This window comes from Aythya fuligula, chromosome 11 (assembly GCF_009819795.1).
Source record: "Aythya fuligula isolate bAytFul2 chromosome 11, bAytFul2.pri, whole genome shotgun sequence".
NCBI lineage: Eukaryota > Metazoa > Chordata > Aves > Anseriformes > Anatidae > Aythya > Aythya fuligula.
Genome location: NC_045569.1, coordinates 15,241,745 through 15,266,673, shown reverse-complemented (window position 1 = coordinate 15,266,673; position 24,929 = coordinate 15,241,745). Strand labels below are relative to the sequence as shown.

The 24,929-nt window shown below is 47.0% G+C and overlaps 1 protein-coding gene across 1 annotated transcript in view; it reads right to left on the bottom strand.

The window, feature by feature from the left end:
- The window catches only part of SLCO3A1 (solute carrier organic anion transporter family member 3A1), a 123,765-nt gene extending 101,887 nt beyond the window's left edge, over positions 1–21,878 (bottom strand). The window contains exon 1 of the mRNA XM_032195139.1: positions 21,687–21,878. Coding sequence (XP_032051030.1) covers positions 21,687–21,878 — 192 coding nt within the window. The remainder of the gene's footprint in view (positions 1–21,686) is intronic.
- Between the last annotated feature and the right edge of the window lie 3,051 nt (positions 21,879–24,929).

The following is a 24,929-nucleotide window of genomic DNA, read 5'->3' as shown; positions in this document are numbered from 1 at the left end:
TCAATTGCAGAACAGTTCTGAGAAGACTCACAAATTAAGATTTACATAGAAGATCTCAATCTACAACAAAGAAGGGAAAATTTAACAAATAGCTGTTATTTAACATGAAAGAGGTACAAGAACAGTCTTCAAATACCTCACATGGCCGCAGAAAGGAGTGATTTGTTCTTTGCCTTCAAAATGGGCAGCACAAGCAGTGACAGGCTTAAACTGCAGCAGAGATGATTCAGGTTAAATGCAAGGTTGGGGGGAAAGCAGCCTTCTCCTGGCAAGGGTTGTCAAACAGGGAAGCAGGCTGCCTGGAGAGGCTGCAGAGCTCTTTCAGAAGAACACAGGGCAGCAGCTGTCAGGAACAGCACAGGTACGGCTGATCTCACCAAAGGGCAGGAAAACGGACCGGCTGATCTCTTGAGATGTCATCCAGCTCTGATCGTTCGGTGCAACGCAACACAGCGTGGGTTTTACGCGACAGCCAAGGCACGCATCAAAGCGGGGAGACGAAACGTTGGGTGCCTGGCTCGCTGTCATCCCTGCTCAAGGGAGAAAGCTCAGCACATTCTCCTGTCTACAGCAGTGTCCGTTTTATGCAGGAAAATCACACACAAAAAATGGAAAGTGTCACAGAAATGCCAAAAATGTTTACCTTGGATAAAAGACTACCTCGCTTTTCAGGCTGCGAGAGATGAAGATGTTTAAGGTTGTCCTTAAACAGGCAGGTTTCTCCGCCTGTTAAAAACATATTATAAAGAAAGGAAAAAAAAAAAAAAAAAAAAAAAACCACATTATAAAGACCTCACAGCAGAAGGTAGCCCCTGGATAGAACAAAAATAGCCTCCCACTGGAGGCACTGAAAATCTTTGCTGATAAACCTCACGAAGCAGGAGCCAGCCTGACCGACTTTAAAGTATTCTGACAGCAGCTCTTGTCCGGGGGCAGCTAGCTTCTGCTGGGGGACACCAGGGCACAGCTTGGACAAAGACAGCTCCAGCAGCCACAAAAGGGAAGAACAGGAACAGCCCACTGCTGCTGCTCTGCACCAGCAAAAGCCCCCAGATCTCAACCTGAGAAGTGTCAGAGTCAGCTCTACAAAACCAGATGGGACTCGTGATTTTTGAAAATCCAGCCTTTGTCCCATACAGGCAGGGGCCATTTTGTGCCAGTGCTGTAATCATCCTGGACTGAAGAGCCAAGAGATGAACAAGGTCAAAACCAAACAAAGAGAAACCCTACAAATCCAGCCCCTGACTGCAGACAATGCAATAATTCTTCCCCACACCAAACCCAAGTGAAGATGTGTGGGTCCAAGGCAGAGGAGACCGTGGCTCCATCTGACACAGGGGTACAGTAGCTGCTGGGGTGAAACAGCGCCGTGACTCACCAGGAGAAATGCTGACCCTTTCCTGAGGGCACAGCACAGTCTGTCCCTGCTCCAGAGACCTCCAGCCAACAGTGCTTGAGCACACACAAGTTCTGCAAAGCCAGCCCCCTGCTACGGGAACCCCCTTCGTGCACCTGGGCTCTAAGCACAGCCTCCAGCTGCTAAAGCAGAAGGTGATGGGGTGAGGCTGCCGACCGCACCGGCACGGAGAGGCAGAAGCAGGCAGGCGCCTTTGGACTTCCCTAGGGAACTGCGTGGTTCCTGTCTGCTGGCCCTGCTGTGCTAGCAGGCTGCAGGAGCTCCTGATGCTGTTCTGATCCTTACTCACACCAAGAGACATCCTCAGTGTCTGAGATGCAAGGAACATCAGGAATGCAGGCAAGCTCCTTCTCTTCCAGATTCCCCAGCTGAAAATGCCTCGCAACCAGGGCTGTAGTTTGAGGTGCTGCGGTCAGAGCCGGCGGTGCTGCACCCATCGGAGGCGTAACAGCCACAGTGCTCACCCAAGCAGTCCTCCTGCCCTCCCGAAACCCAGCCACCACCTTCAGCATGGCCCCAGGGAAGCACGGCAATAGCTGAAGTCCCAACAACATGTGGTGTGGCAGAAGGGGGAATCTCTCCAAGATGAGCAAATGACGCTGAGCGTGCAAAACCACTGACAGTCATGGAAAAACAACCCCCAAATAAAAATAGGGCTTGGAAATAAATGGTCATCATGCAGATTTTTAGCCGGAGAAACCAGGAATATAACTGTGTTACCTCCAGAGTGGCAGGAGCTGAAAGCACAGCCCCAATTTTTGCTTTGACATTGGCTGTGACCTTAAGCACGCGCACTGACTACAACCCCAGCACTAGCACAGCAGAGGTGTTACCCGCATTTACCCAAACCCAACCTCTGCCCACGGTCAAATCATTCTTCTCACTTTCTTCTACACCCCACGTTTAGAGGGCTTCCTGCATACCAGCAGCCCCGTTTGTAACCTGACCAAAGGGCTGCAGCTTGCGTGCGGGACACGGCTGGCTGAAAAGCCAGCACTGTGCTGTGTGTTTGCTCACGAGCCTGCTCCCTGGGAGCCATCGCAGCTCCTCGACACTAGCTCCATTTACCCAGAGCCATGTAAATGTTGCAGAAGACACGACAGGTCCCTGTAAAATAAAGACATCACGCGGAAAGGCTGCGAGGATTATAAGGAGTCCCTGTGTGCTGAGACCAGGTTGAGCACTGGGGAGTGCAGCCCATGAGGCGGCTGCTTTCCCTGCAGGGATGCAGGGCACGGAGCGGGGTGGCAGCACGGGGCCTTCAGACGGACAGCCTCCTGCTAAAGCACAGCGGGACGTGCCAGGAGCCCACCTTGTAGCTGTGAACTCGCTATTTCCTGGCTGCTGGAAGTCACACAGCTGTTTTGTCACGGCTGCACTGAGCAGATTGGGAGGACGTTCAGTTAGTTTCTGCTCTATGATGGAAACAGTGACAGGGCTGCTGATACAAACACTCTGTAGAAGTCAGACGGACAAGATGCATAGGCCCAGTGCCTAGGAATGAGTTTTACTGGGTTTATCCCCAAAAGGTAACAGTGTGAAACCATGCACTGACCAGGCAGGTCCAGAGGAGTGAGATGAGAGAGGCAGCACAGACAGTGTTGTGATTATGGCAAACGCCAGCACCCAGGCATGGTGGCAGCAGCACTGGAGCTACAGCCTTGTACGGGTTTGCAGCAGGGCTGAAAACAGCTTTGCTTTGCCTAGATCCCTGTTACTCTTATGTCCACGTGTCTTTCCTATAGATCAGTCCTGAACAGGCCACAGGGCACTGAACCTGCAGAGGTTCAGGGCTGGGGATCCCAAAATGCCAGGGAACCCAGCCTGCTGCCTTTGCGAAGGCACCACCTAACACACAATAACCGTAATTTAAACTTATACGATGCTTGTGCTATCTGCAAGCTCATGTACCTCATTTCCTTCCTCCTCTTACAGAGCCCGGGAACTCTGCACAATGTGTCCGTCTCGGTTTCCAAAGGCATTTCAGCATTCACAAGGACCTGGGCTAAAGGGGCCCCCTCAGTCCCCTCCACAACGCTCTACAGTGACTGAAAGAGGAAAATAATCTCACACGATGCATGCAGTGATAAACTACCTACATTAAAAAAAGGGGAAAAAAGCAACAAAAATCAATCACCACCTTAAATTTTTTTTTCAGCCAAAGCAACTTATATTGCAGCCCCTGTAACTAAACCCAGCGAAGCTTTTGTCATGCCATTCTGGACTCAGTTCAATAATGCTCGCTCACATTCATCATTCCTGTCTGCCCCAGATCTATAGATCTTGGCATTTCTGACCCAAGGTAGATTTGTTCTCTCTAGAGGCTGTTTATTTTATATTAATGCTCAGCAAAAACGCAATCCGCAAAGCTGCCTCACGCTATTGCCCCGCTTTGTCACCAAGGAATGAATTGAGGGCTGGGGGCACGGCTACGGAGCTGTACACACAGTGCATTGAAAACGAACATCATATTGTTCGCATCTCCAGTGATAAGTCATATTCACCCACAGAGTCTACAGATAAATTCATTGTATTAATAACACGCGGTTATATATAGAAAACACATTGACTTTATGCCTGAAGGGCCTTTTTTAAAGGCTGCTTTTTAATGTAAAATACATTTTCTCAGTTATGTGGTAAGAGATCGGACTTGAAGAGACATGTCGGCAATGCTACAGGGTGTAAAATAATTGCCTGGCAACTCCGTTCCCAGAGGAAAACAGACGTGAACCGTCTCCCACAGTCTCCATTACAGAGCTGGGAAATGTACGATTCCTCGAAGGACCAAAGCAACCGGCCCACAAACAGCACTGCTGCTTCCACGTGCCTCCACCCGTGTCTTCAGGTGTCGCTTGTCCTCCCTTCCAGCAGCCACACAGGACAGGGCCAAATCCTGCCTTTATTTAGAGGGCCCATCTCCTCCTGCTGATGGCTACTTTCAACGCCGTTCCCAGACCAGCCAAGTCAGTGGGAACCTAAAAGATGCTCTCACCAAAGATGCTGACACCTGCGCTGGCTTTGGGCATGCGAACAGAAGAGCAAGCAGAAAGGGTGGCGATGCCAACACACCCAAGCTGGCTCTGCTCAAGGTCTGGAAATTGTCTCTGCATAGAAATTTGCATTCACGTGACAGGGATAATAGTGCAGCAGCTGAGAAGTAGGGTGTTATTAGCTTGGCTGTTGCATGTGCTTACGCTGTTTCTAGGCCAGTACCGGTAAATCTGCAAGTTGCTGTGCCGGTGCCACGAGGAGCGTGCAGCTCGGATCTGTGCTCACCAGGCAGAGTGAAGGACAATTTATTTTATATTCTGGTGACCAGCTCTGAGCTTATTGACACAGCCCGAATTAAGCACACGTTCAAAGCCAGGATTTTCAGTGGCCTGAGCAGAAAGGATATTAGAGCGTGCAGCAAGAGAAGCAGCACCACGCACTCGTGCTCGAGGTGAGATGCACGTTGCAGTGCAATGCTCACTGCGCGCTGCAAGCGGTGCAAAGAGCAGGCAGCACCCACAGAAGATATCCTGTTTGGTCAGGAGTCAATACGCCCATGGAAACCCACAGTTCATTTCAGAATAGCTTAAAAAAATAGTCATGTGCCTTGCAAAGCTAAACGAGTCTGTTTTCCACTAGTGTAGCAAGAGCAGGCTCCACACAGATCAAACATGCAGCATGAAAAACCTAACCTCAGTAATGCAGGCAATCATTACAATAAACAGCCACGCAACGGGCTGCTGTTAACCTTCTGCATTTGCTTCCCAAGGATCCTGCATGGGACACCACAGACTGTCCCCCTTTCCCTGCCTCCCCTGGGGAAACAAAGCACTGCCCCATTTGGAGAGGTGTGAACGAAAAGACTGCTGGGGCTGCTACCTGTCACGGCAGGATGGACTGAGTCACGGGCAGCTCGAAATAGACACAGGCACTGAGTACCAGGCCACAGCGAACTTCCTAGAGAGGCTTGAAAGGCTTTTTCTGTTGCTCTGACACAGATAAACATCACAGCTAAGATGGGCTTTTTTAAGACAAAGCAAAACTTTCGAGTCCCAACCTCTGCATATACTTTTGCAGCCACAAACCAAGCATCCACAGAACCTTTCTTCTTCCAAACCTGTTCAAGATTCACCTCACCATCTGAATGCAGGTGATATTTCAGTTTCTGACAGGGTATCTGCATAAATATATCCAGTGCCAGAACCCATTTGTAGCCTACACTTCTCTTCAGCAGCACGTGTACAACAGAGCTAGCGGATATCTGAATCCTGATTTATTTTAAATGTTATTGCACTTTCACTGGCAGCAAAATAATGCATCAGAAACATGCAAGGAGCACAAACCTCAACCCCAGACTGAGTTTCTGTGTGCGTTAAGACATGCAGCGCAGAAGTGGCACACTGCAGGCCAGGAGGATGAACAGTCCACGTGGGATAAGCAGACAGCAGCTTTGCAAAAAGGGGCTGCTGCTCAGCTCTGTGAGAGTAAATGGCTGAGGGAGTGCAGTCGGAGCATCTTCGACACGTTCAGAGATAAATCTCCTTTTCTTTTTTTTCTTGTGTCCGGTAAGTAGCAGAACAAAGCCAGACAAGGTAACCTAAGCTGTCTTTAACAGCTTAAATGCAGACTCGTACAGCATGAAAGACACTTGGTGACATGCAGGACTGGCAATACAATTCACACACAAACCCAGGACTGTGCAAATAGGACAGCATCACCCTGGGTTTGGTTTAAGATGAGGGGTTCTGATCTGCACTATGCAGATGGATCAGAAGAAACACTGAGCAGAGATGAAGTGCATGTCTCTGGGAGGCTCCTACTGGCAAAAAAAGCCCCTTCCTACGTACTGTCAAAGTACCAGAGGCAGGATCCCGACCTGTCACACAGCAGCAGCCTCACTTCTCTTTCCCTGTGGCCCCTCCATCAATGCAAATTTGGTTGTCTATCTAATAAAATACTCCTAGCACAACACGCTGTGTCTGCAGATAAGGCTGTGCACTATAACCAGGGCCACTCACCGCAACAGAAACCATGATGCAAGCCTGGCAGGAAAACCTGTCAGGCAAAGGACTTCATGTTATCTTAATTTATGATCGAGAGCTGAGTTCGGGGCTAAGGGTTGCATCCGAGTCATGCCACAGTGCAGATAAAGACGAGAGGCCCGCGGAGCCGCTTGCAGCAGCGTTCCCAGCCGCCAGGCAAGAACCAGGGCAGAAGTGACACACGCAGGACACTCTGAGGCAGCATTAATAAAAGCTTTGATGGAAGCTGAATTCAGTTTTCACGGTTGGAGGACAACGGTGATTATATAAAGGCTGGGTACTGAGAGAGGAGGTTTTCTGACAAGTCCTGCTACTTTTCTCCTCATCTGCTCTGGCTCTGCTGATCCCTCTCCTGCTCCTCTCCCCACCCAGCAGCAGGGATGCCTGGCCACAGCAAATGGGAACTCGGATTTAGGAGAAATAAGAGGCAGTTCTCATCAACCGGCACACAAAATACTTTTACTTAGTAAGCGATGGGAAGAAGGAAGCCGTTTAAAAGGGAACTAAAGAAATGGCCACGTTGTGTTATCAGTCCACAGCACTTCGTGGTAACTCAAAAGTTAGGGGGTCTCTAGCAGCTGAGTACCAACACCCCAAGCTAATACAAAAATAATGAGACTCTTCTCCCCTGCAGCCCACACAGGAGCTGTCCAGGTCATCCTGCTCCCCTACTACTTGTTCCTCCTTCCCCGTTGATCTGTGCAGGGTCGAGGGCAGGAAGAGGAGCTGCATGCCGGCTGCTGCCAAACCTCCCGGTGAAGAACAGGGCAGGTTGGGATGTAAGCACGGGGAGAGTGTGGTGCAAACAGACAAGAAGTCAGGGCGTGAAGGTGATTTTCAATCTGTTCCTGAGAACCTCGTCGTTATCTGAGCATCTCCTGTGCGAAGAACGAGGGGTGGAAGTTGTGAAGGGCGGGCTCGTGACGTTTGCACATTGAAGTTGGGCAGTCCCGAGCACAGCACAAGCCGTGCAGCGTTACCTCCCCTCCCATCGCACCATCTCCCCATTTTGCCATTTCTCAGAAACGGCAAGCCCTTTTCTCCTGAACAGAAGGTGATTTACAAGTGCTCTTTAAAATAACACACGAAAAATAACACAGAGGCAATTAAAAAAACATCTTGTAGTTAAAGAACAATTAACCGGGCGATCTAGCCGTAACTTGCAGACTTGTTATAGCTCACTTGGACTCGGCGCGTTCCCTGTAAAACAGACACAGGCAAGGAGATGTCTCGCCAGATGACGAAAGCTCTGTTCCTTGGGGTTCACTGGGAAGTGAGCTATCAAAAAGCCAATGAATAAATGTGTCTGCTGAGGCTGTACACACAGATGGCTGAATTTCACCTCATGCCTGTGGTATTAACAACAATCCTTGTTAGAGACAGACATGGAGCAGCAGCTTATGGGGTCCCCTCACTGTAGAACCACCAGACCCTGCAAAAATTCAACGAGTATGTGTAAGGAAAGCAGAAGTCACCACCACTTACCCACCCGATACCAGAGAAGTTTTCACAGAGGACCACTGCTCCTACAGCAGTGGCACAACAAATTCTGGGAGGAACCCCAAATTCAGACACTGCAGTCAGAATGGCTTTGCATACATTGCTCAGCACCAAGCCAAACCAGAGACTCACTAACCAAGGGATGTGTCCAGCCCAGCTCGCACAGGGGAAGCTGGAAAACAGGGACATGCAGGTTACATTAACTCCAACTGTTCAAAGGATCACTCTTTATGCAAGCTCACTACCTGCTAGTCTAGATCCTTTGTCCGCTTTAACATAAGCCTATTAAAGTTTTCCTTGCAGCTTCACACCCATTTTCTTCCTATCGCATATCCCCTCCTCACCCATTTCAAATGCTGTGTTTTCATCTCCTTCCACAGTTCTTCACTTATTCTTTACGGACAGCTTTTATATGAATTTCGTTCCCTTTACACCCAGCTTTCCCCTGGTTCCTGCCTCCCAAAGGTACTAATTACAATACAGTTTATTAGCCAGGCTCATAACATTTAGGCTTTAAATCCAGACTGCTTTACATGGGCTAGGCACCACTGAAGCAGTCCACTGCAATCGGTAACAGGCAGAAAGATTTTTCAAAAGCACTTAAGTGGCTTTGGAACAAGAGCACCATTTTCAAAGAGACACTTAGAATAAGTCACTTTTGTCAATTAGAGTTTGGCTCGGAAAGTATCTTTGAAAAATAATACCCTCAGGCTCTTAAATCCATCGCTACCCACAGAGGAAGGAAAGCAGCCCCAAATAGCCAGTCCCTGGGAAGGCTCAGAAGGCAAAGGGCTAGATGCTCAACACCACAGCTCCAGGCAGGTGTGAGGGAAGCAAGGATAGCATTCAGGTGGCAACAAGGCTGCATCATAGCCCAGGGTGAAGGAAGATGCCTCACAGATCAACCACAGGTGGAATAATACACAATTAGCATTAAATAAATTAACAGACTGGTATCAACTTCATTATAGTAGCTGATAGAGACCTGGTTCAGGGCACGCCTCTTCCACTCTAGTCACCTTCACTGTGGAGGCTGAGCATCCACAATCCCAGCCCACAACAAAGCCTGACTACATCACAACTACCTGATTAGTTAATGTGGAGATAAAACCCAAAGAAGGCCTGAGGAAGTCAGTGACAAAGCCAGAAAATGAATCCAAACATCCCAAGGTCCCAAACTGTACCTTCACCAAAAGCTACCTATAGCTGTTGCTGAGCCAACAAGCATTACTCCATGGCAAGGCTGTCTTCTCCTAGCTGTGACACGTGTCACATTGCTCAAATGCAAATGAAAACAGATTTCTCTGGGCATGTACATTAGTCTTGACTGATGAAAGCAGTCAGTTTGAACATGACAGCTCCGGACAGCCAAGCAAAATCCAGGTTATAAAACATAACCCACACATGGCAGGAATGTTCTGCCCCTGCCAAGATGCCACCATCAACAGGTTCTACCCAGTGAGTACAGGCCCAGAGGAAACAAGTTGCTGTTCCCCCATTTATTTCACCTCTTGGTTGTGTGAAACAGGGGCAAGGCAGAAAGCAGGGAAATTCCAGGGACACTGACTCCTGGAAGCACTACGTGAATTTAAATTTTTGTGACCAAGAGTCACAAAATGTAATTTTTGACACCAAAAGTTCTGAGCACAATCAGAACATGGAAAATCAAAATGAACATGCCTGAATCTATACCTTATGTACCACTGGGGGCAAATAAAGGAGAAAGCAAAGGTAATTTTCATTTCAACTTGCATTTCCAGTCCAGCAAAGTGTTGTGTGTCTCTTAAAGAATGCATACCTTGAAGCCTCACAGTGCGACTTCTGAGAGACATCCATAATGGATGGATGTCCCCTTCCTTGACTCACAATCCCAGCTATGCAGACTCTTCTTCAGGCTAAGGGTTTGAAACCAGGTGAAAATATCATGTCCTAGGTGCAAACAACCTGGTTTCTCCTGCCGGCAACACTCTGGTCCCAGCACTGCACTCAACGCAGAGAGACTTTTGCATTCAGATTTACTTAAGTTATTACCTAGCCAACCAATGGCTCACTGAATACCTGTCCGCAGAATACCAAAGATGCAGCTTATTAATGTGGGAGCATCTTGAAAAAACAGATGGCTACAAGGGACCCTGGGCGCTGTTCAGACATGCACATCAAAAGTTCGCAATCTGCATTCGAAAACAGCACAGAACTGATTCTGGAGACTGCATCCAGTATTTCCCAGGAGTCATTATATACAACTACAGTTATTCATTAGGGATCTTTTTAAATAAGGAAGAATATTCTGGCAGAAAACTTGTCCAGAATTGAATTAAGCTGAATGATTCAAATCAATAAATTTCTTCTCAGCTACAAAAGGCTAAACCATAAGCCCCAAGTGCTTCCACAAGACAAAGTGAGAAGAAATCTGAAACTCCTGCCTTCTTAGTAGGAGCTAGATCTGTGATTAAGAGCAAGAGCAATACAGCAGCCTTGATGCATCCTAATTCACAGAAAACACTGGACTTCTGTAGAGGGCCAGCATTAGAGAAAGCTTGTACAGTCACGCCACACAATGCAGCAAACTGTAAGCAGCAAACCCACAAAGCTGTGCCTCTAGCACATGGATTGCTAGCGTGGCTTGACTTCAATAGCCACCGAATAATTCCCAAGCTGTTTTTGAAATCCATTCATTCACAGAAACATTTGGCAATGCAGAAGTGGCCTCAACAGAGCAAATAAGCTCTTGGAAGCAAACAGTTTATCTAGGTCCATGGAACGCTTGAAATCTTCCCTTTTCAGCCTTTGTTCTCAAGATATTTCAAGTTGCTGGAGTGAATCCCAAGGACTATGGGATTCAAATTTTTTGGTAGCCACAAGCCAGCCGCCTCGATACACATTTTCTTTTTAATATTACTAATTATGACAGATTAAGCGAAAGAAAACAAAACAATCCAACCTAGACTAGCACTGCAGCCCCAGGGCTCAAACTAGCCATACATTTTTTGATGCCACCTTTCAATGACAGAAACACAAACGTGGGGGCAAACCACCCCTCTGCACAAGAGGTAGTGAGGACAACACGGCAAGTGCCTACAGAAACCCAGCTGAGCTCAGTGAGTATTCATGGTGCTGAGCACCTCAGATGGGACTGACCGACCACGGGATCACCCAAACCAGATGATAACATCAACTTAATGCCACCACCCTTCACAAACAGGCACCCCCAGACAAGGCATCCCTTCAGCGAGAGCTCCTGTCCCTCAGCCAGCAGCTGTGCTGACTTCAGACATAAGGACCTGCATTATAACGAGCAAAAGGCAGCAGGAAACAAAGTGTGCATCTCATGCGGAGGCTGAAAGGCCCATTGTAATTAACTGCTCTCGGCCCTGTACGTTGAGCAAGACAAAAACAAAAACACAGTTTTCTTTTGCTGGTAAGCCCTAACAAATGCTGCCCACTGTTTCTCATAAAGGGCCTACACGCTCGATGCTTTCTCTGCGCATCACAAACTGCGGCACTTGGTGAGGCTCATTCCCACAATTATCAAATTTTACAGACAATGCCAGCAGGAGAGGAAGAATATCTGTTTTAGTCGCACCCTCCGCAGGCACTAATTTCTCTATGGCCTGAATGTGGCTGCTGCTCACCAGCCCACCCTAACAGCCTGCGACCAGCCACCAGGGGCTGACAGGAGCCAAGCAGAGGGGAATTCATTTACCCAACACCAGCCAGCATTTCTGCAAACAGCATGCCAGTGCTGACACATGATGCAAATTTTACTTTATCTCCCACACCAGGGTGGACGCTCTCTCAAGTGCAAGGCGCAGCCTGTTGGGGCCTGAGGGGACACGTCTCTTGCCTCCCTCTGTTTCAGGGGTCTCCAGACTCAATATGGCCAGGTAGGTGGTGGTAAAGGTCCCACTGCCATTGGAGAGAGAGCATAAACCCAAACCAGATGTCCCCAGTGAGGTAGAGGCAACTGGGGCAACTATGATGAGAGGCTGGGCCACCCCAGGCCCGGTTCTGCAATGGCCCCGCCATGGCCACCGCAACAACACTGAGGAAAACTTACTTAAGAAAGGACAAAATGCCACATGGAAGAGTGAGGGGGAAAAGCGTGAGAGAAAATCCTGTTGTCTTAATTTTTGCTTTCATTTCTCAACATTCAAATCTACTTTACTGGGCAACACATTAATTTTCCACAAAGTTGAATCGGTTTCAGCTATGACAGCAATTGGTCAGTGATCTCCCTGTTACTATCTCGACCCACAAGCTTTTTCATCTCATTTTCTCCCTTGTCCTGTTGAGGAGGGCAGTGAAAGCACATCTGGCTACTGCAATCCACGGTCAGCCCACCACATGGTGGATACTCTTCAACAAGAAAAGTGAAACCTTAGAAGAAATAGGAGAAAATAGCTTTACTAAACTGTGGCAAATACAGCCCTTTCTGCATCTTAGAGAAACCATGACAAGCAAACCTTAGGACTGGAAAATTGGAAATCCAAACTTGAGTTTTTCTCTTTAAAAATCAAGATCCTGTTACGTACTGCATTTTTTTTCTGTTGTTTCCCAGTTGGGGGGAAAGAAAGGATCTACCCCTAATTTGGCATCTCCATCCATCATACAACACTGCCAACCGTGTCAGGATGAGAAGCAAGCATGTTTCCAGCAGATGAAAGTCATTAGCATGGCACAACAAGCAGCAGGATACTACTGGGGCACTCCTCCTTCATATTTTTCAACACAATTTTCTTTTAGCCAGTATTTGTCACTTATCTGTTGGAAGCTTCTGATGCTGCCCCTCTTCTCCCTCGACATTTCTGAGTATAGACGTGTACGTCTACATACAGGTCTGGTATTATTCACAGGTGTGGGGGACTCACCAAATGAGGTACATGCCAGTTCTCCTGTGGCCTCTCAGAGATTTCCTTCAGGCCAAAGCATGAGGTTTAGCCTGCACTTCAACATCCTTACGCTCCCAAACAATTCTCTGCTCTACTTCTAATGTTGTGCCAACCTACGTTTGCACAAAGCCAAGCAGAGAAGTAGAAAGAGGTAGCAGCTATTTCACATCCTCCTTTTCAGAAATAAGAAACAAAACCCCCCGAACAACCTTTTTGCAGCTCTTCCTGTTGAAACTCCACCAGAGAAAAATAACATTTGTTGTTCAACACAACGGGCTGCGATTCTATGTAGTTATGCTATTTTTCTTGCTCTTTATTTTCCCTTTGGAGAATTAAAGGAATGAAATAAATCTGCATCTACAGACAACTCAGAACTCTGTTTTGATGTGGGGAACCTTCCGCATTGCTGCTGGAAAGCACGCAAACCTAGACAAAATGCAGTTTTTCTTACTGTTCTGTCTGTCCTGCATTTGGATGTAGGTGCTCCCTGCCAGCTGCGAGCATACAAAGCTTGATTGAATACACGTTCCAAGCAGACTCGATGGAAAATACTTATTTTTCACCTTACATAAATTCACAGCATAATTCATCTGCTTTAGGAATTCTGGGGGCATCACTTACTGCTTGGCACCTCCACTGTAAATCAATTCCACATCATTTCATTAGGTACTGCATGCTTTAACTGTTAAGCATCACCTTACAGTACACATGCAAAATATACACCTAAAGGCTATTCCTTATATATTGACCCAAGAACAATGCCAATCTCAATTTTGACAGAAATTTAACTTTTAGTTGGAAAAGAAAGTATACCGCTATAAGTTTCTAAAAATGCCATCTACTCAAGTATTCCTATATTCTTCCACACCCACACCACAGAACTCTTCCTAAACAGCCACGCTTTCAGTTTCTTTGTGGTAGAGTTTTTAGTTGCCTTTTTATAAGGAGAAAAAAAAAAAAAAAAAAAAAAAAAAAAAAAAAAAAAAAAAAAACAGAAAAAATGTTAAGATTCAGACGCAAACATCAAAGCACCAAAAAACTTGAAAGCAAATCTGACATAGTCGCTTCAGAAACCATAATGCTGATGAGTCACGAAGACCTCAATACAACTGAATTACCCAGGTTCTTTCAAACACTTCACTGTCATTTTATGGATCACCGTAACACTGAATTTTAAGTCCTTTTCCACTTTTAGTAAACTAAGGCATTATGAATTATACAGATGAACAGCACGGTAAGTGTTTTAAAAGTACATTTAAATATTAAAAATAAGAGAACTCCAGCAATCCTTGCCCAGAAAAACACATCGTTAAGGAGCATGGAAAAACAACTTCTCTGTTCCCACACCTGCCCTCACAGCCACACATCTAAAATTCATTGGGCCTGCAAGCTCACAGAAATCATCCATGAGATCACTGCAGACACCAAAAAGATAAAGATGTTCAAAAACAGAGGGGAAATCAGCTGTCTGGCTGGCAAGCAGAAAGGATACTATGATAGAGAGGCAACAGAAAGAAAAACAAAAATCAAAACAAAGCAAATTGCTTTTCTCCTTCTTGGACCACGGAAAAATAAAGTAAATATTCCAACAAACCTGAAATAAAGATTTTGCTCTTGTGCTGCAAGAAGTCATCTAAAATTATCAAGCGCTTTCAAGCACTGCCACAGTATGAGCCCCTGTCACTGATCTGCAACTTCAACACAACAGGCACCATGCAACAACAAAAAGAGGGGGCCTGTGTCCATTAGTTCAGCAAGAAGCATCCAGGGATCAAAACACAGGATATCACATCCAGAATAAGACTGGAAAAGGGAAAGTTGTTGAGAGCTTAAGAAATCTGGTTTTAGTTCAGAGGTCTTCCTTTGATTTGCTAGGTGAGGAGGGGCACTTCTAGCCATATCTGCATCGTAGGTCTATATGAATACAACAACTGCATCCTCACTTAAAATCTGTGGAAAGGGATGCTGCTTTTTCTTCATGCTTTTATCCATCTACTCAAACAGAAACATCTTGGATGCAGCACACATCTTTTTAAGCATGGACAGAAACCTTCCCCTGCCAGCAGAGTCCTCAGGGCACCACCAAGAAGAAGCACCAGACACTCCATCAACAGTTTGCTATCACTGTTCATCGTACTGATGCTGTACGAAGAGTGGCAGTGTGAAATCTCTACACCATGGAGCAGGCAATACTGTTTGCATTGCAGTATGTATCTACAAAGAGAGTCTTATGGTTGCAACAAGGCGACCTGGAGATAGGACTCTTGGGGTTCCGGCCCTGGTTTTGCTGCAGTTATAATGAAACCTTGTAAATCAAAATCTGCAGTCCAATTTTCCATGCAACAGGAAAAATGAATTCTTTTTGACTTCACTGGAGAACTTACAGGGGGTACTACACAATGTATTATCATGTGTTTGTTTAAACTTCCTCGAATCGTGATTAAAATATAACACTTTGCAGATTCATCTGGTGTTGATCAGAAGGTCAAACTACAGCAATTCATCCGAGCTGCAACCTCGCCTATTAAACAGTATTCCTTTGTTTAATCTTGCTACCGTGAAGGAACAGCGAGAGACCAAGGAGTATACAAATAAAGGAACATCTTAGATTATTATACACAGAGGACAAATTCTTCTTGATAAATTGTAAAATAACTTTATTGAAGCAATGCATTTATGCTGCTGTAGCAGAACAGAAACTGGCTTTTCAACCAATATCCTGAAAGTAAGGGAAAAGAAAGTCCACATAACCTGAGAAACATCCCTTTCTGGAAAACAAGCAATATCTGCTTGCTTGCAGAGAAGAAGAGGGATCACAGCTCAGCCGACCCCTTTATGGGCCAGGTGCTACACTACCATTTAAAGGCTCATGCTGCATAAAGTTACTGAGCAAGACAAATCCAGACCTTCGAACCAATGTATGCTCTCATCTAATTCAAGATCCCTTTAAACTTCAGCTGCATTAACACTGCAGGATGTTAAAACTCACAGACCTACTTGTCACAGAGGCGCACAGCAATTGCCGAAGAGATTTAGGAAGCTAAGGGTAGCCAAAAGAAATTAAGACTTTTTTTTTTTTTTTATGGTGGATCATAACATTTCTAACAGGCTGCTCTTTCTTTCAGGGCTTACAAGTCCTGAAAAAGTCCTTACAAGGAGGAGCTGCCAAACTTTCTGCTAGAAATAATAAAAAATTTCAACGTTAAAACCAATCAGTCCACACTCATGCATGTCAAATGTGTTTTGCCTTTAAATGCATTTAATCAAGAAGCCGTCGGATTTTTAGTTCAGCTTTACTCTGCAAGTGGCACGGAGCATACATTCTAAGAGACAAACACGTAGCCATCCCCATTTCCTCTATCAGTAGTAGTTGAAAGAAAGCTTTAAACCAAAGCATAAATGCCAGTTACTCATAAGCCTTCCTGGTACCCAAAGTCCAACCTAGGTATGGGCCAGAATTTGTTCCTATTCATTATATAAAGTTTGAACATTAATATGTCAACGCTATGCTCCTGACCCAAACCACACAGGAGCCTGCAGGCATCAGAACCCAGCGCTGGATCAGGTTTCCCCTCGGCTCCCCAGTTAGAGACCCTAAAAACATCAAAAGGCTTCTGAGAGACGTATGAATGTACTGAAAAGAGCTAGTTCAGAATAACTTTCTGTACAACTCAGCTGCAAAACAGACAATATTCTCTAATGGGAAAGGCATACTAGAAACAACTTTCCAGAAATAACATAGCCAGCAAAGATGTATTAAGAAAAAATGAACTGTAAGCAATAACCAGCCAATGCTTGGCAATCTTCATCCCCGCTAAAACATTTATTTTCTCTCCATGTTTTTCCCCCCTTAAATGCCCCAGCGACAAATAAATTACGAGCATTACAGCTAATTTATTACTCGGCACTGCTGAGGATGGAAAGAATAAAGAAGCACAGCAATATTTTAAAGCAGATTCTTATTCTAGGAAAATAAATACTTGAATAAAAACAATAAATTCAATGGGAAAAATGCTCTTGCAGTTTAGTCACTTGAGCGAAGCACCTGAAACTGGAATTCCTTGCTGTGCCAGCCTCTGCTATGCCTAAGCCATGTGGATTCTGCTGCTGCTACCTAGGCAGAAGCATTACCAATAGCTTCAGCCACAGAATCACTTGCTTAACCTTTGTTTCATTTTCCCCACCTGCAACTTCTCTCCCACCCAGTCTATTCAGATTGCAAATGCTCAGGGGCAAACATTCTTTGGGGACGATTGTACAGCACCATGCACAAAAGGACACCATGAGGCACTGCAGTGCTCCTATAAAACTGCCTTCAGTGGCATCCTCAACATGGACCTCTCCACCAACTTCAAGAAGAGTTTGACCAGGTCACTACACCCCACTTTTTTTTTTTTTCAACAGGAAACCAGTAATTAGAACATTAAAAAACAAAACAAAACAGTATTTAGAATATTTACAACGGGGATGAGGAGTTGTGCACCAAAACCCCTTAAAAATCCCAAATCCAAATTCTGCTCTTAACCACTCAGATCCCTGGTGTCCATCTCACAGGACCCTATTTGTTTCAGGAGGAGCCCTTTGATGATCGACCTCTGTATTTATCTCTAATACTTTTTTTTCCTGAATTTGGTATTTGAAATTCTTCATTACTCTCCCAAACCCCAATAGCAACAAAGACCAACAGAAGGAGCCTGTTCCAGATGCCATATAAGCATACACTATCTCAACTGGACTTACACGCTACTATTTTTACTGCAGATACGTTAAGAGGGGGTTTGCAGGCTGTAGCTGAACACCGCTGCGCAGACAGAGCTATAGCGGGAGGTTAAGCATGGCTTGAAAGTTTTCATTCAGGAAAACCAGAAACAATTTGGCATTCATTCCCACACAAACACCGGGGCACCCTCCTTAGGAGGGACCAATTATTTTCCTTTCTATCTCATGCTCAGGCCGGTCATCCTCTATCACTTGATAAAGCACATGAATAGCTGCATTCAAAGCTGCAGCAAACAGAGACATCTCAGTGGAGCTCTGTAAAAACAGCTACCCAGAGCACACCAAATAACTGCTTCTCAACGTGCTTCCCATATGCGTGCCCTTTATCTAAAGAAGCCCGTGACTTTGGCAGATGTTGGGTGCTTGCAACTAGGTCAGTTTGAACGGGAGCGAGCTGAGGCTAAAGGCTAGGGAGAGAAAATTAAATTGCGCTCCCGCTCCACAAACTGTGGCTGTCAGAGTGAGAGCTCTTTGCCTTCTGCTAAAGCAATGATTTCACCACTGGCCAGGCAAAAGATTTGACTGGCAGGGTGATGAAATGCCTCAGCAATAAACCATCAGGAGCACTCGGAGCGCTACTACCAGTGAAAATATACCAAAATACAGTGCTTGTAGGAATTCGGGGTGGGGAGGGGATGGGAAGGAGCTGTTGCCAAGGTATGTGAATCAGCCTTATCAAAATCCTCATCGGCATGACTGATCACACTGCTGCAGTTGCCCGAAAGGCACAAGGCTCCGGCTGGAAACAGAGGTTCCCATCCTTCCCTGGCGCTCCCGGCTGCACCAGGTAATGCTCAGCTCTCTCGTCCACAGAGCTCGGCTCCCAGAGAGCAACCCGGAGGAGATCGCCTGGGCTTTTCAAAGTTGCTGCTAAAACCCTGAGCAACTTCTGCAGCAGGAATGCCTGCAGACGGCCAGCAGCATCTTCCCCAGCGCCACTGCAGTTGCTGGGAAATTCAAGTTTCCAAAAGCACGCAGGAGTAATTAGATGAAGCCAAATAAACGCATACACAAAACCTTACAAGAATATGCAAATAATAGGGTGTATTCAACAACCCCAGAAATTAAGGCAGCGGCACAGGCTTGCATTTGCATAAGCTATGCAGGATATGGCACAGAGTCATTCTGGAACACGTGCAGTTTGCAGGCAGCAAGCCTGATAATTGACAACTATTCTGGAACGTGGCATTGATCAAACATCCCCTAAAACTTCACATAAAGAACCTCAGAGACACCACACTAATTAAACATAGGCGTCCACTTTTGGCATCCCAGGGTATTTTCATTGCTGAGTTCCCTGGGAAAAGAATTGGACTTTATAGATTTTTATCAGCATTTATTATTTATAAAGCCCTGTTGGCAAGCACAATGTTTTATGAACAAATAAAAGTGAATGATCTTTGCTTCAAAACGACATAATGAATGAATGTATACTTTGTACATACATTCAGGCTGGCACTGCTACTTTATTGTGCAGAGAACATGGGAAAAAGGAGTTGTTACATCTCTAAAAAGATTAAGAAGTAAGAACAACCACTTCTAAATTTACTGACTTGAAAGTCAAGCCCCAAACTGAGCTCCTCGATCACTCCTAACAAGCTGAGCCCCTGCCTCGTTTCCTTACCAAGCTCAGTTTTTGCCCTCATCATCTCTGTGCAGAGCCAGGCAGACAAAACCGAGGAAATCAACTTGTCGCCGTATAAGGCAATAAAAAAAAAAAGCAGAAAGGTTTATCTTCCTGAGTTGCAAATAACTAGGGAAAGTCGTACATGTGGCCAAGCAAAGCAGAAGTATGAACACAGTACTCGGTCACTGCTGACAAGCTAAAATTAGTAGTTTATTCAACTGCCCAGAACAACACACCGTGACTGCCCCCACAGCATCTCCCTATTTGTCTCTCTTTCTGTTTGTTCACCCGTTTGTCTCGCCTGCTAATTTGTCCCTCGGGGAGCAGCCCAGCACTCGGCTGCTGAGCCCAACAGCCCTGACTTACACCAGGAGCCTGAGTGAATTAATATTCACTCGCAGCCACACCTGGGCAACTCTGCAGTGCCTCCACTGAATTCTCTCCCAAGACAGCACCTGAGAACAGCACCTGGCCCCACAGGACACTTGGTCTGCAAAAATGATTAGGTCCTAGGTACTTTCCACCAAGCATTTTTCAGCTCCTGCTTTTGCTCCCCCACGGCACCTGTAAGCACCGCACTCGCACGGATTCACCCTCCAAAGACAATTCCATATTTGCATCCGATCATTGTATCGAGAACTGCGTGGTATTTGCAATGACGGGTGATAAATTATACAGGGAACGGAGAAACATTTGCACAGTGCAGCTGGGCCACTGCTTATGCATGCTGTGGATTGTTTGGAGTTTAGTTTTCTTTTTTTTTTTCCCCCTATGGAGCAGTTGGCTGTTACTGTCTGTGGATCTGGCTGGCCATTGGGCATGATGTCAGGCTGGAGAGGATACAGTGCACTACCACCAGGCACTCTGAGAGTGGCATGGGGCAGGGAAAGCTGCTCTGTAGCCGAGTTAAATACTCGGAGGAAGGAGCTGAGACTCTAGGAACTGTGACGGCAGCACATCTTCCAGGTGGTACAGCTGGAGTACGTTAAACGCTCCAAAGGAGCAAGAGGCGCAAGTGCACTACTTCAGTGCAGAGCATGCTGCAAGAGTTGGGAAAAACAGGACAAGAAACGCTAGGCTGGTGAAGAGAGAGCAATGCAAAGGGGTTTGAGGGAAATGCTATGCTCAGGGCTCTCTGCCCATCCTGCGTGGCAGGTGTTGGGGCACTGTAGCCAAGTGTGCCAATACACAGTCCTCCAGCAGATCCATACATTGCCAGCATACTGGTGCCCACCGAGTGGCATCACCCCAGTGGGCTGGTCCTTGGCCATTACTGTAATGAAGGATTATCACACACTCCTTCCTGACAGCTCATTTTGCAAGTAGCTCATTGGAAACAATATATTTACTTACTAAGTCGTTACTCACCTAAAAGAGAGACGTCTCTCCTAAAATTTAAGTGATGCCCACCTCTATCCACACAGACTTACAGAATTTAGCTCAGTAGAAGCAATGCAGTTTCCTTTGGAATTACAAGCATTTTCCAAACTCAACTGGCACGCTTTATTATATGAAGGTGACTGCAATTTTCCATTGCATATTAATTGAGAATATTAACCACATTAATTTTAGCCACATACCTTGAAAAAATTACAGATCACATCCAGTACAAATTTACATAATTAGCTGAGTGCCAGAGCAGCAGCGCTAAATGCTGAGCACAAGTACAGAACGTGGAGCTCTTACACTTACTGTATAACGTATTACGTATGTGGCCTCAAAAAGCCTCGCAGATTACAAATACATTTCTTTTCCATGGAAACTCTAACTCTCAAATCCAGCGAGCTATTTTGAGAAATTTAAATCAACTACACGCTCGCATCTGCTGGAAGAGCACCGCTCGCTTGTCACAGGCTGTCTCCCTCTGCGTGTACTCGGAGGCACGAGCCCAGCCTCACGGACATCTTTCCAACTCTTCTACTACAGTTCCGACACCAGATCCCAACGCATGGATCCAGCACAAGGGCTCAGCATTCAATGCGAGGACTTATTTTGAGCGCTCTATACCCAACGCCGAGCAGCGGAGACTTAGGGGGCTGCTGCACTTAGCGCTGCTGCACCCCTCGGGGAGGGCAAGGAGAGCGAGTAGGGGGGAAAACGAGCAGCAGAGGAGGCAGGAGGTGAATCTCCCAGCAGATTTCCCCGCTATTTACCGGGCACAACCCGGGCAGGCTGCCGTGGCGCACCGGGCACAGCCCGGCGGGCGCAGCACCGCTCCGGGGAGCAGCCCAACTTCCAGCCGCACACCGAGAGGGGCGGCAGGCGGGGAACCCCTCGGCAGTGCTGAGTCATTTAAGCCGGGAAAAAAAATAAATAATAATAATTTTAAAAAAAAATAGGCTGCTGGAAAAACGCGCCTGGGTGCGCTGCCCCCCTTCCCTGGGGGGAGCTGCCCCGGGCTCACGGCAACTTCCCCGCAGGGGGAGGGAGCCGGCACTCACCAGGTAGGCTCCGACGGTGCCCTGGGCCAGCATCAGGGCGCACTCGGACACGAGGAAGAGCTGGATGCTGGAGAAGCAGGACACCTTCCTCCGCCGCCTCCGCTGCCGCGGCGCCCCGGCCCCCGGGAGCTCGCTGCCGCCGCCGCCTCCACCTCCACCGCCGCCGCCCGCCGAGCCCCGCTTCCCCGGCATCCTCCCGGGCACCGCCGCCGCCGCGGGATGGCGGCCCCCGAGGCTGCTCCGAGCCTTCCTCCTCCTCCTCCTCCTCCTCCTCCTCCTCGGGGTGCCGCTCACAGCAGCAGGAGCAGCAGCAGCCCGCGGCGGCTGCCTCTCCGCCCGCGGGCTGCTGCCATGGCCAGCTCGCCGCCTCCTCCTCCTCCTCCTCGCTTCTCTCCTCCCCTCGCCCTGCCGCGCTCCCTCTCTCCGCCGGATCCGCGCCCCCGCCGCCGAGGGGCGGAGGAAAGGAGCACGGGGCTGGCGGCAGCTCCACGGGGCTTGGCGGCGGCTCCGCGGAGCCCAGCGCCGGGACGGGGCCGCTCCGCCTCCTCCCCGGCCTCCCCCGCCGTGCCCCAACGCGGCCCCGGCGGTTTTGGGGCCGGGCTGTGGGTGCGGGCAGCCCGGGAGGATCCCCCAAACCTCGGGCTGGAAGCTCCAGACGCGGGGTGAGGGTGAGATTCCCCCCCCCCAAGAGGCCCGGCCCTCGTCTTCCTCCTGGCTGCCCCGGCTTGGAAGTCCTCGCTTCGTGTTCTGCTGAGGGGTGGAGGGAGGCACTATAAATAACGCATGTTGGGAAAAATAAATAGCAGTGGATTCATGGAATATCCCGATTTAGAAGGGACCCGCAAGGATAGAATCATACAATCTTTTAGGTTGGAAAAGACCTCCAAGATCATCTCATCCAACCTTTAACCTAGCACTACCAAGTCCACTGTTAAACCATGTCACTAAGCTCTACGTTTGGGCATTTTTTGGAAGACCTCCAGGGAGCTCCTTGCTCCACACAGGACCACCCAAAAATCAGACTGTGTGTCTCAGAGTGTTTCCCAAATACTGCTTGAACTCTAGTAGGCTCAGTGCCGTGACCACTTCTCTGGGGAGCCTGTTCCAGAGCCCAACCACTCCCTTGGCAAAGAACCTTTTCCTAACACCCAGCCTGAGCCTTCTTCTGTCACAGCTCTGTGCCATCCTCTTGGGTCCTATCACCGTTCACCAGAACGAAGAGATCAGTGCTTCCCCCTCATGAGGAAGCTGCAGGCCACCACAAGGCCCACCCTCAGTCTCCTCTGGGCTGAAAAAAAGCAACTGACTTCAGCCACATCTCATGCATCTTGCCCTCTAGGCCCTCCACCATATTTGTAGCCCTCTTTTGGTCACTCTCTAAGAGTTTTATGTCCTTTTTATATTTTGGCATCCTGAACAGCACACAGATCTCAAGGAAGGGCCTCTCCAACACAGAGTAGAGTAGGAGATGTCCTGTGTTGCGGCACCACTTCCATGTGGACAAGCTTTTGACCTGAGGCCTGTGCTTCGTGGCCACAGCTGTGTGTCATTCTGATGATGGCTTTTGTTGTCACCCCCACCTTGAGTTCTAATTTCAAGAGATATCTTCTTTTAAAAACCACTAATCATCACTTCTTCTATTACAGATCGCATTCCTTCTTGACGTAACAGCAAAACCTGATCTGCTTTGCTCTTCGAGCAGACATTTCCAGTTCATTTCTGGCTGTACATAGGGGGCTGCTGCCACATATTTTTGTGTTATTCAACTCCCAGCTAAGTGGTATTGAACCATTTAGTACTGGTATGACAGTGGTCTTTGAGAAGAACAGTTTTCTATGGAAAAAGAAGGTTACGTTTTTCAAAAGTAACAACACGATTTAGATCCTTAATTTCATTTTCAAGGATGATTTAGGCCTCAGAACTCCTAAATACTTGGGAAGATGCTTTTGAAAATGGAAGTTAAGAACATCCTAATTTCTCACAGCATTAGCTAGTCATCACCAGTCACACTGGGAAGTCAAAAGAAGCATTATAAAGGAACTTACTTTTCACCTAGCAACCCTGTTGAGTTTCTTTTTCCAAAATGCTTGGGGGATTTTTTATCTTGCTCTTCTTTTATAGTACTTTCAATAAGTATGATGCTGAAAAATTAATGTTGAGCAGTCTCCACCTGAGTTGATGAACCTTTACCCAACCCGGAACTGCAAACCATTGCCTGATAGCCACGAGAGACCTGCCATGCTCAGCTGTTGCCCTTTGCTCATTAGCTGCCAACATCTCCCTCACATGCTGAACTTCAGATCTTTGCAAGTTCTCTAGAACTTCTGGGTTACAGTGGGTGTCAATACCTGTCCCAGGGCAATGGGCTCCAACACTGATGGCCCAAGGCAACAGCACCAAACAGCTAGTGAGGAGAACAGTCTGGTAGCTGGGTGGTCTCGGTATCAATGAGGTGTGTATCAGTCTTTCAGACATGGAGCACCTCAGGAGATACACATCAAATGCTACCCGAGGCCTCAATTGCCAAAGTTTTTGCATGAGGTCATAAAAACTGGGCTCATCACATGTTTCTGCCAATTCATAAGGTGGCTGCTTTCCATCAAGAAAAACTGGTTCTTCCACCAACAGAAAAACGGAAAAAAAAAAAAAAAAAAAAGCCATTTTCATGAATTCTCTTTAGATTAGAAAATTGCTCATCTCCTTCCTGTTTATTTAGGGACCACTGCTATAAAAATTCTGGTGTTAGAAGGCTAGAAAGGTCTCTATCTCCATATCTCCAGATAGAGAGATTCAGAGACTAATTCAGTTAACATAGCTAGACAGATGCTTTGCTGCAGATGGATTTTATAGCGCGTTATAAACACGATAGATAATCTAACGGACTTCTTAATGGGTGAAAATAGAACAGCGTCTCTTAAAACACTTGAAGATTTAGAATTATGGCAGGAAAAGTCTTGCAATTCTCTGCAAAAATAAAGTTTTGGAATTTGCTGGTCTTGCCAGTCAGCTTTTGGAGGCAGAGCCAGCTTATGCTTGGTTATGTGCTAAAGGCAGTAAAGGTCTGAAAACACATGTAACCCACCAAATGTGTACCTGGTGACCCATGTGAGCTCCCACACATGCTACTATTCAATGCATCTATTCAAGCTAGATGGTTTAAAGCTCTTGAATATATATATATATATACACATATATATGCAAGTGCCATAACGCATCATGGTCACGTCTTAGACATCCTGTTGT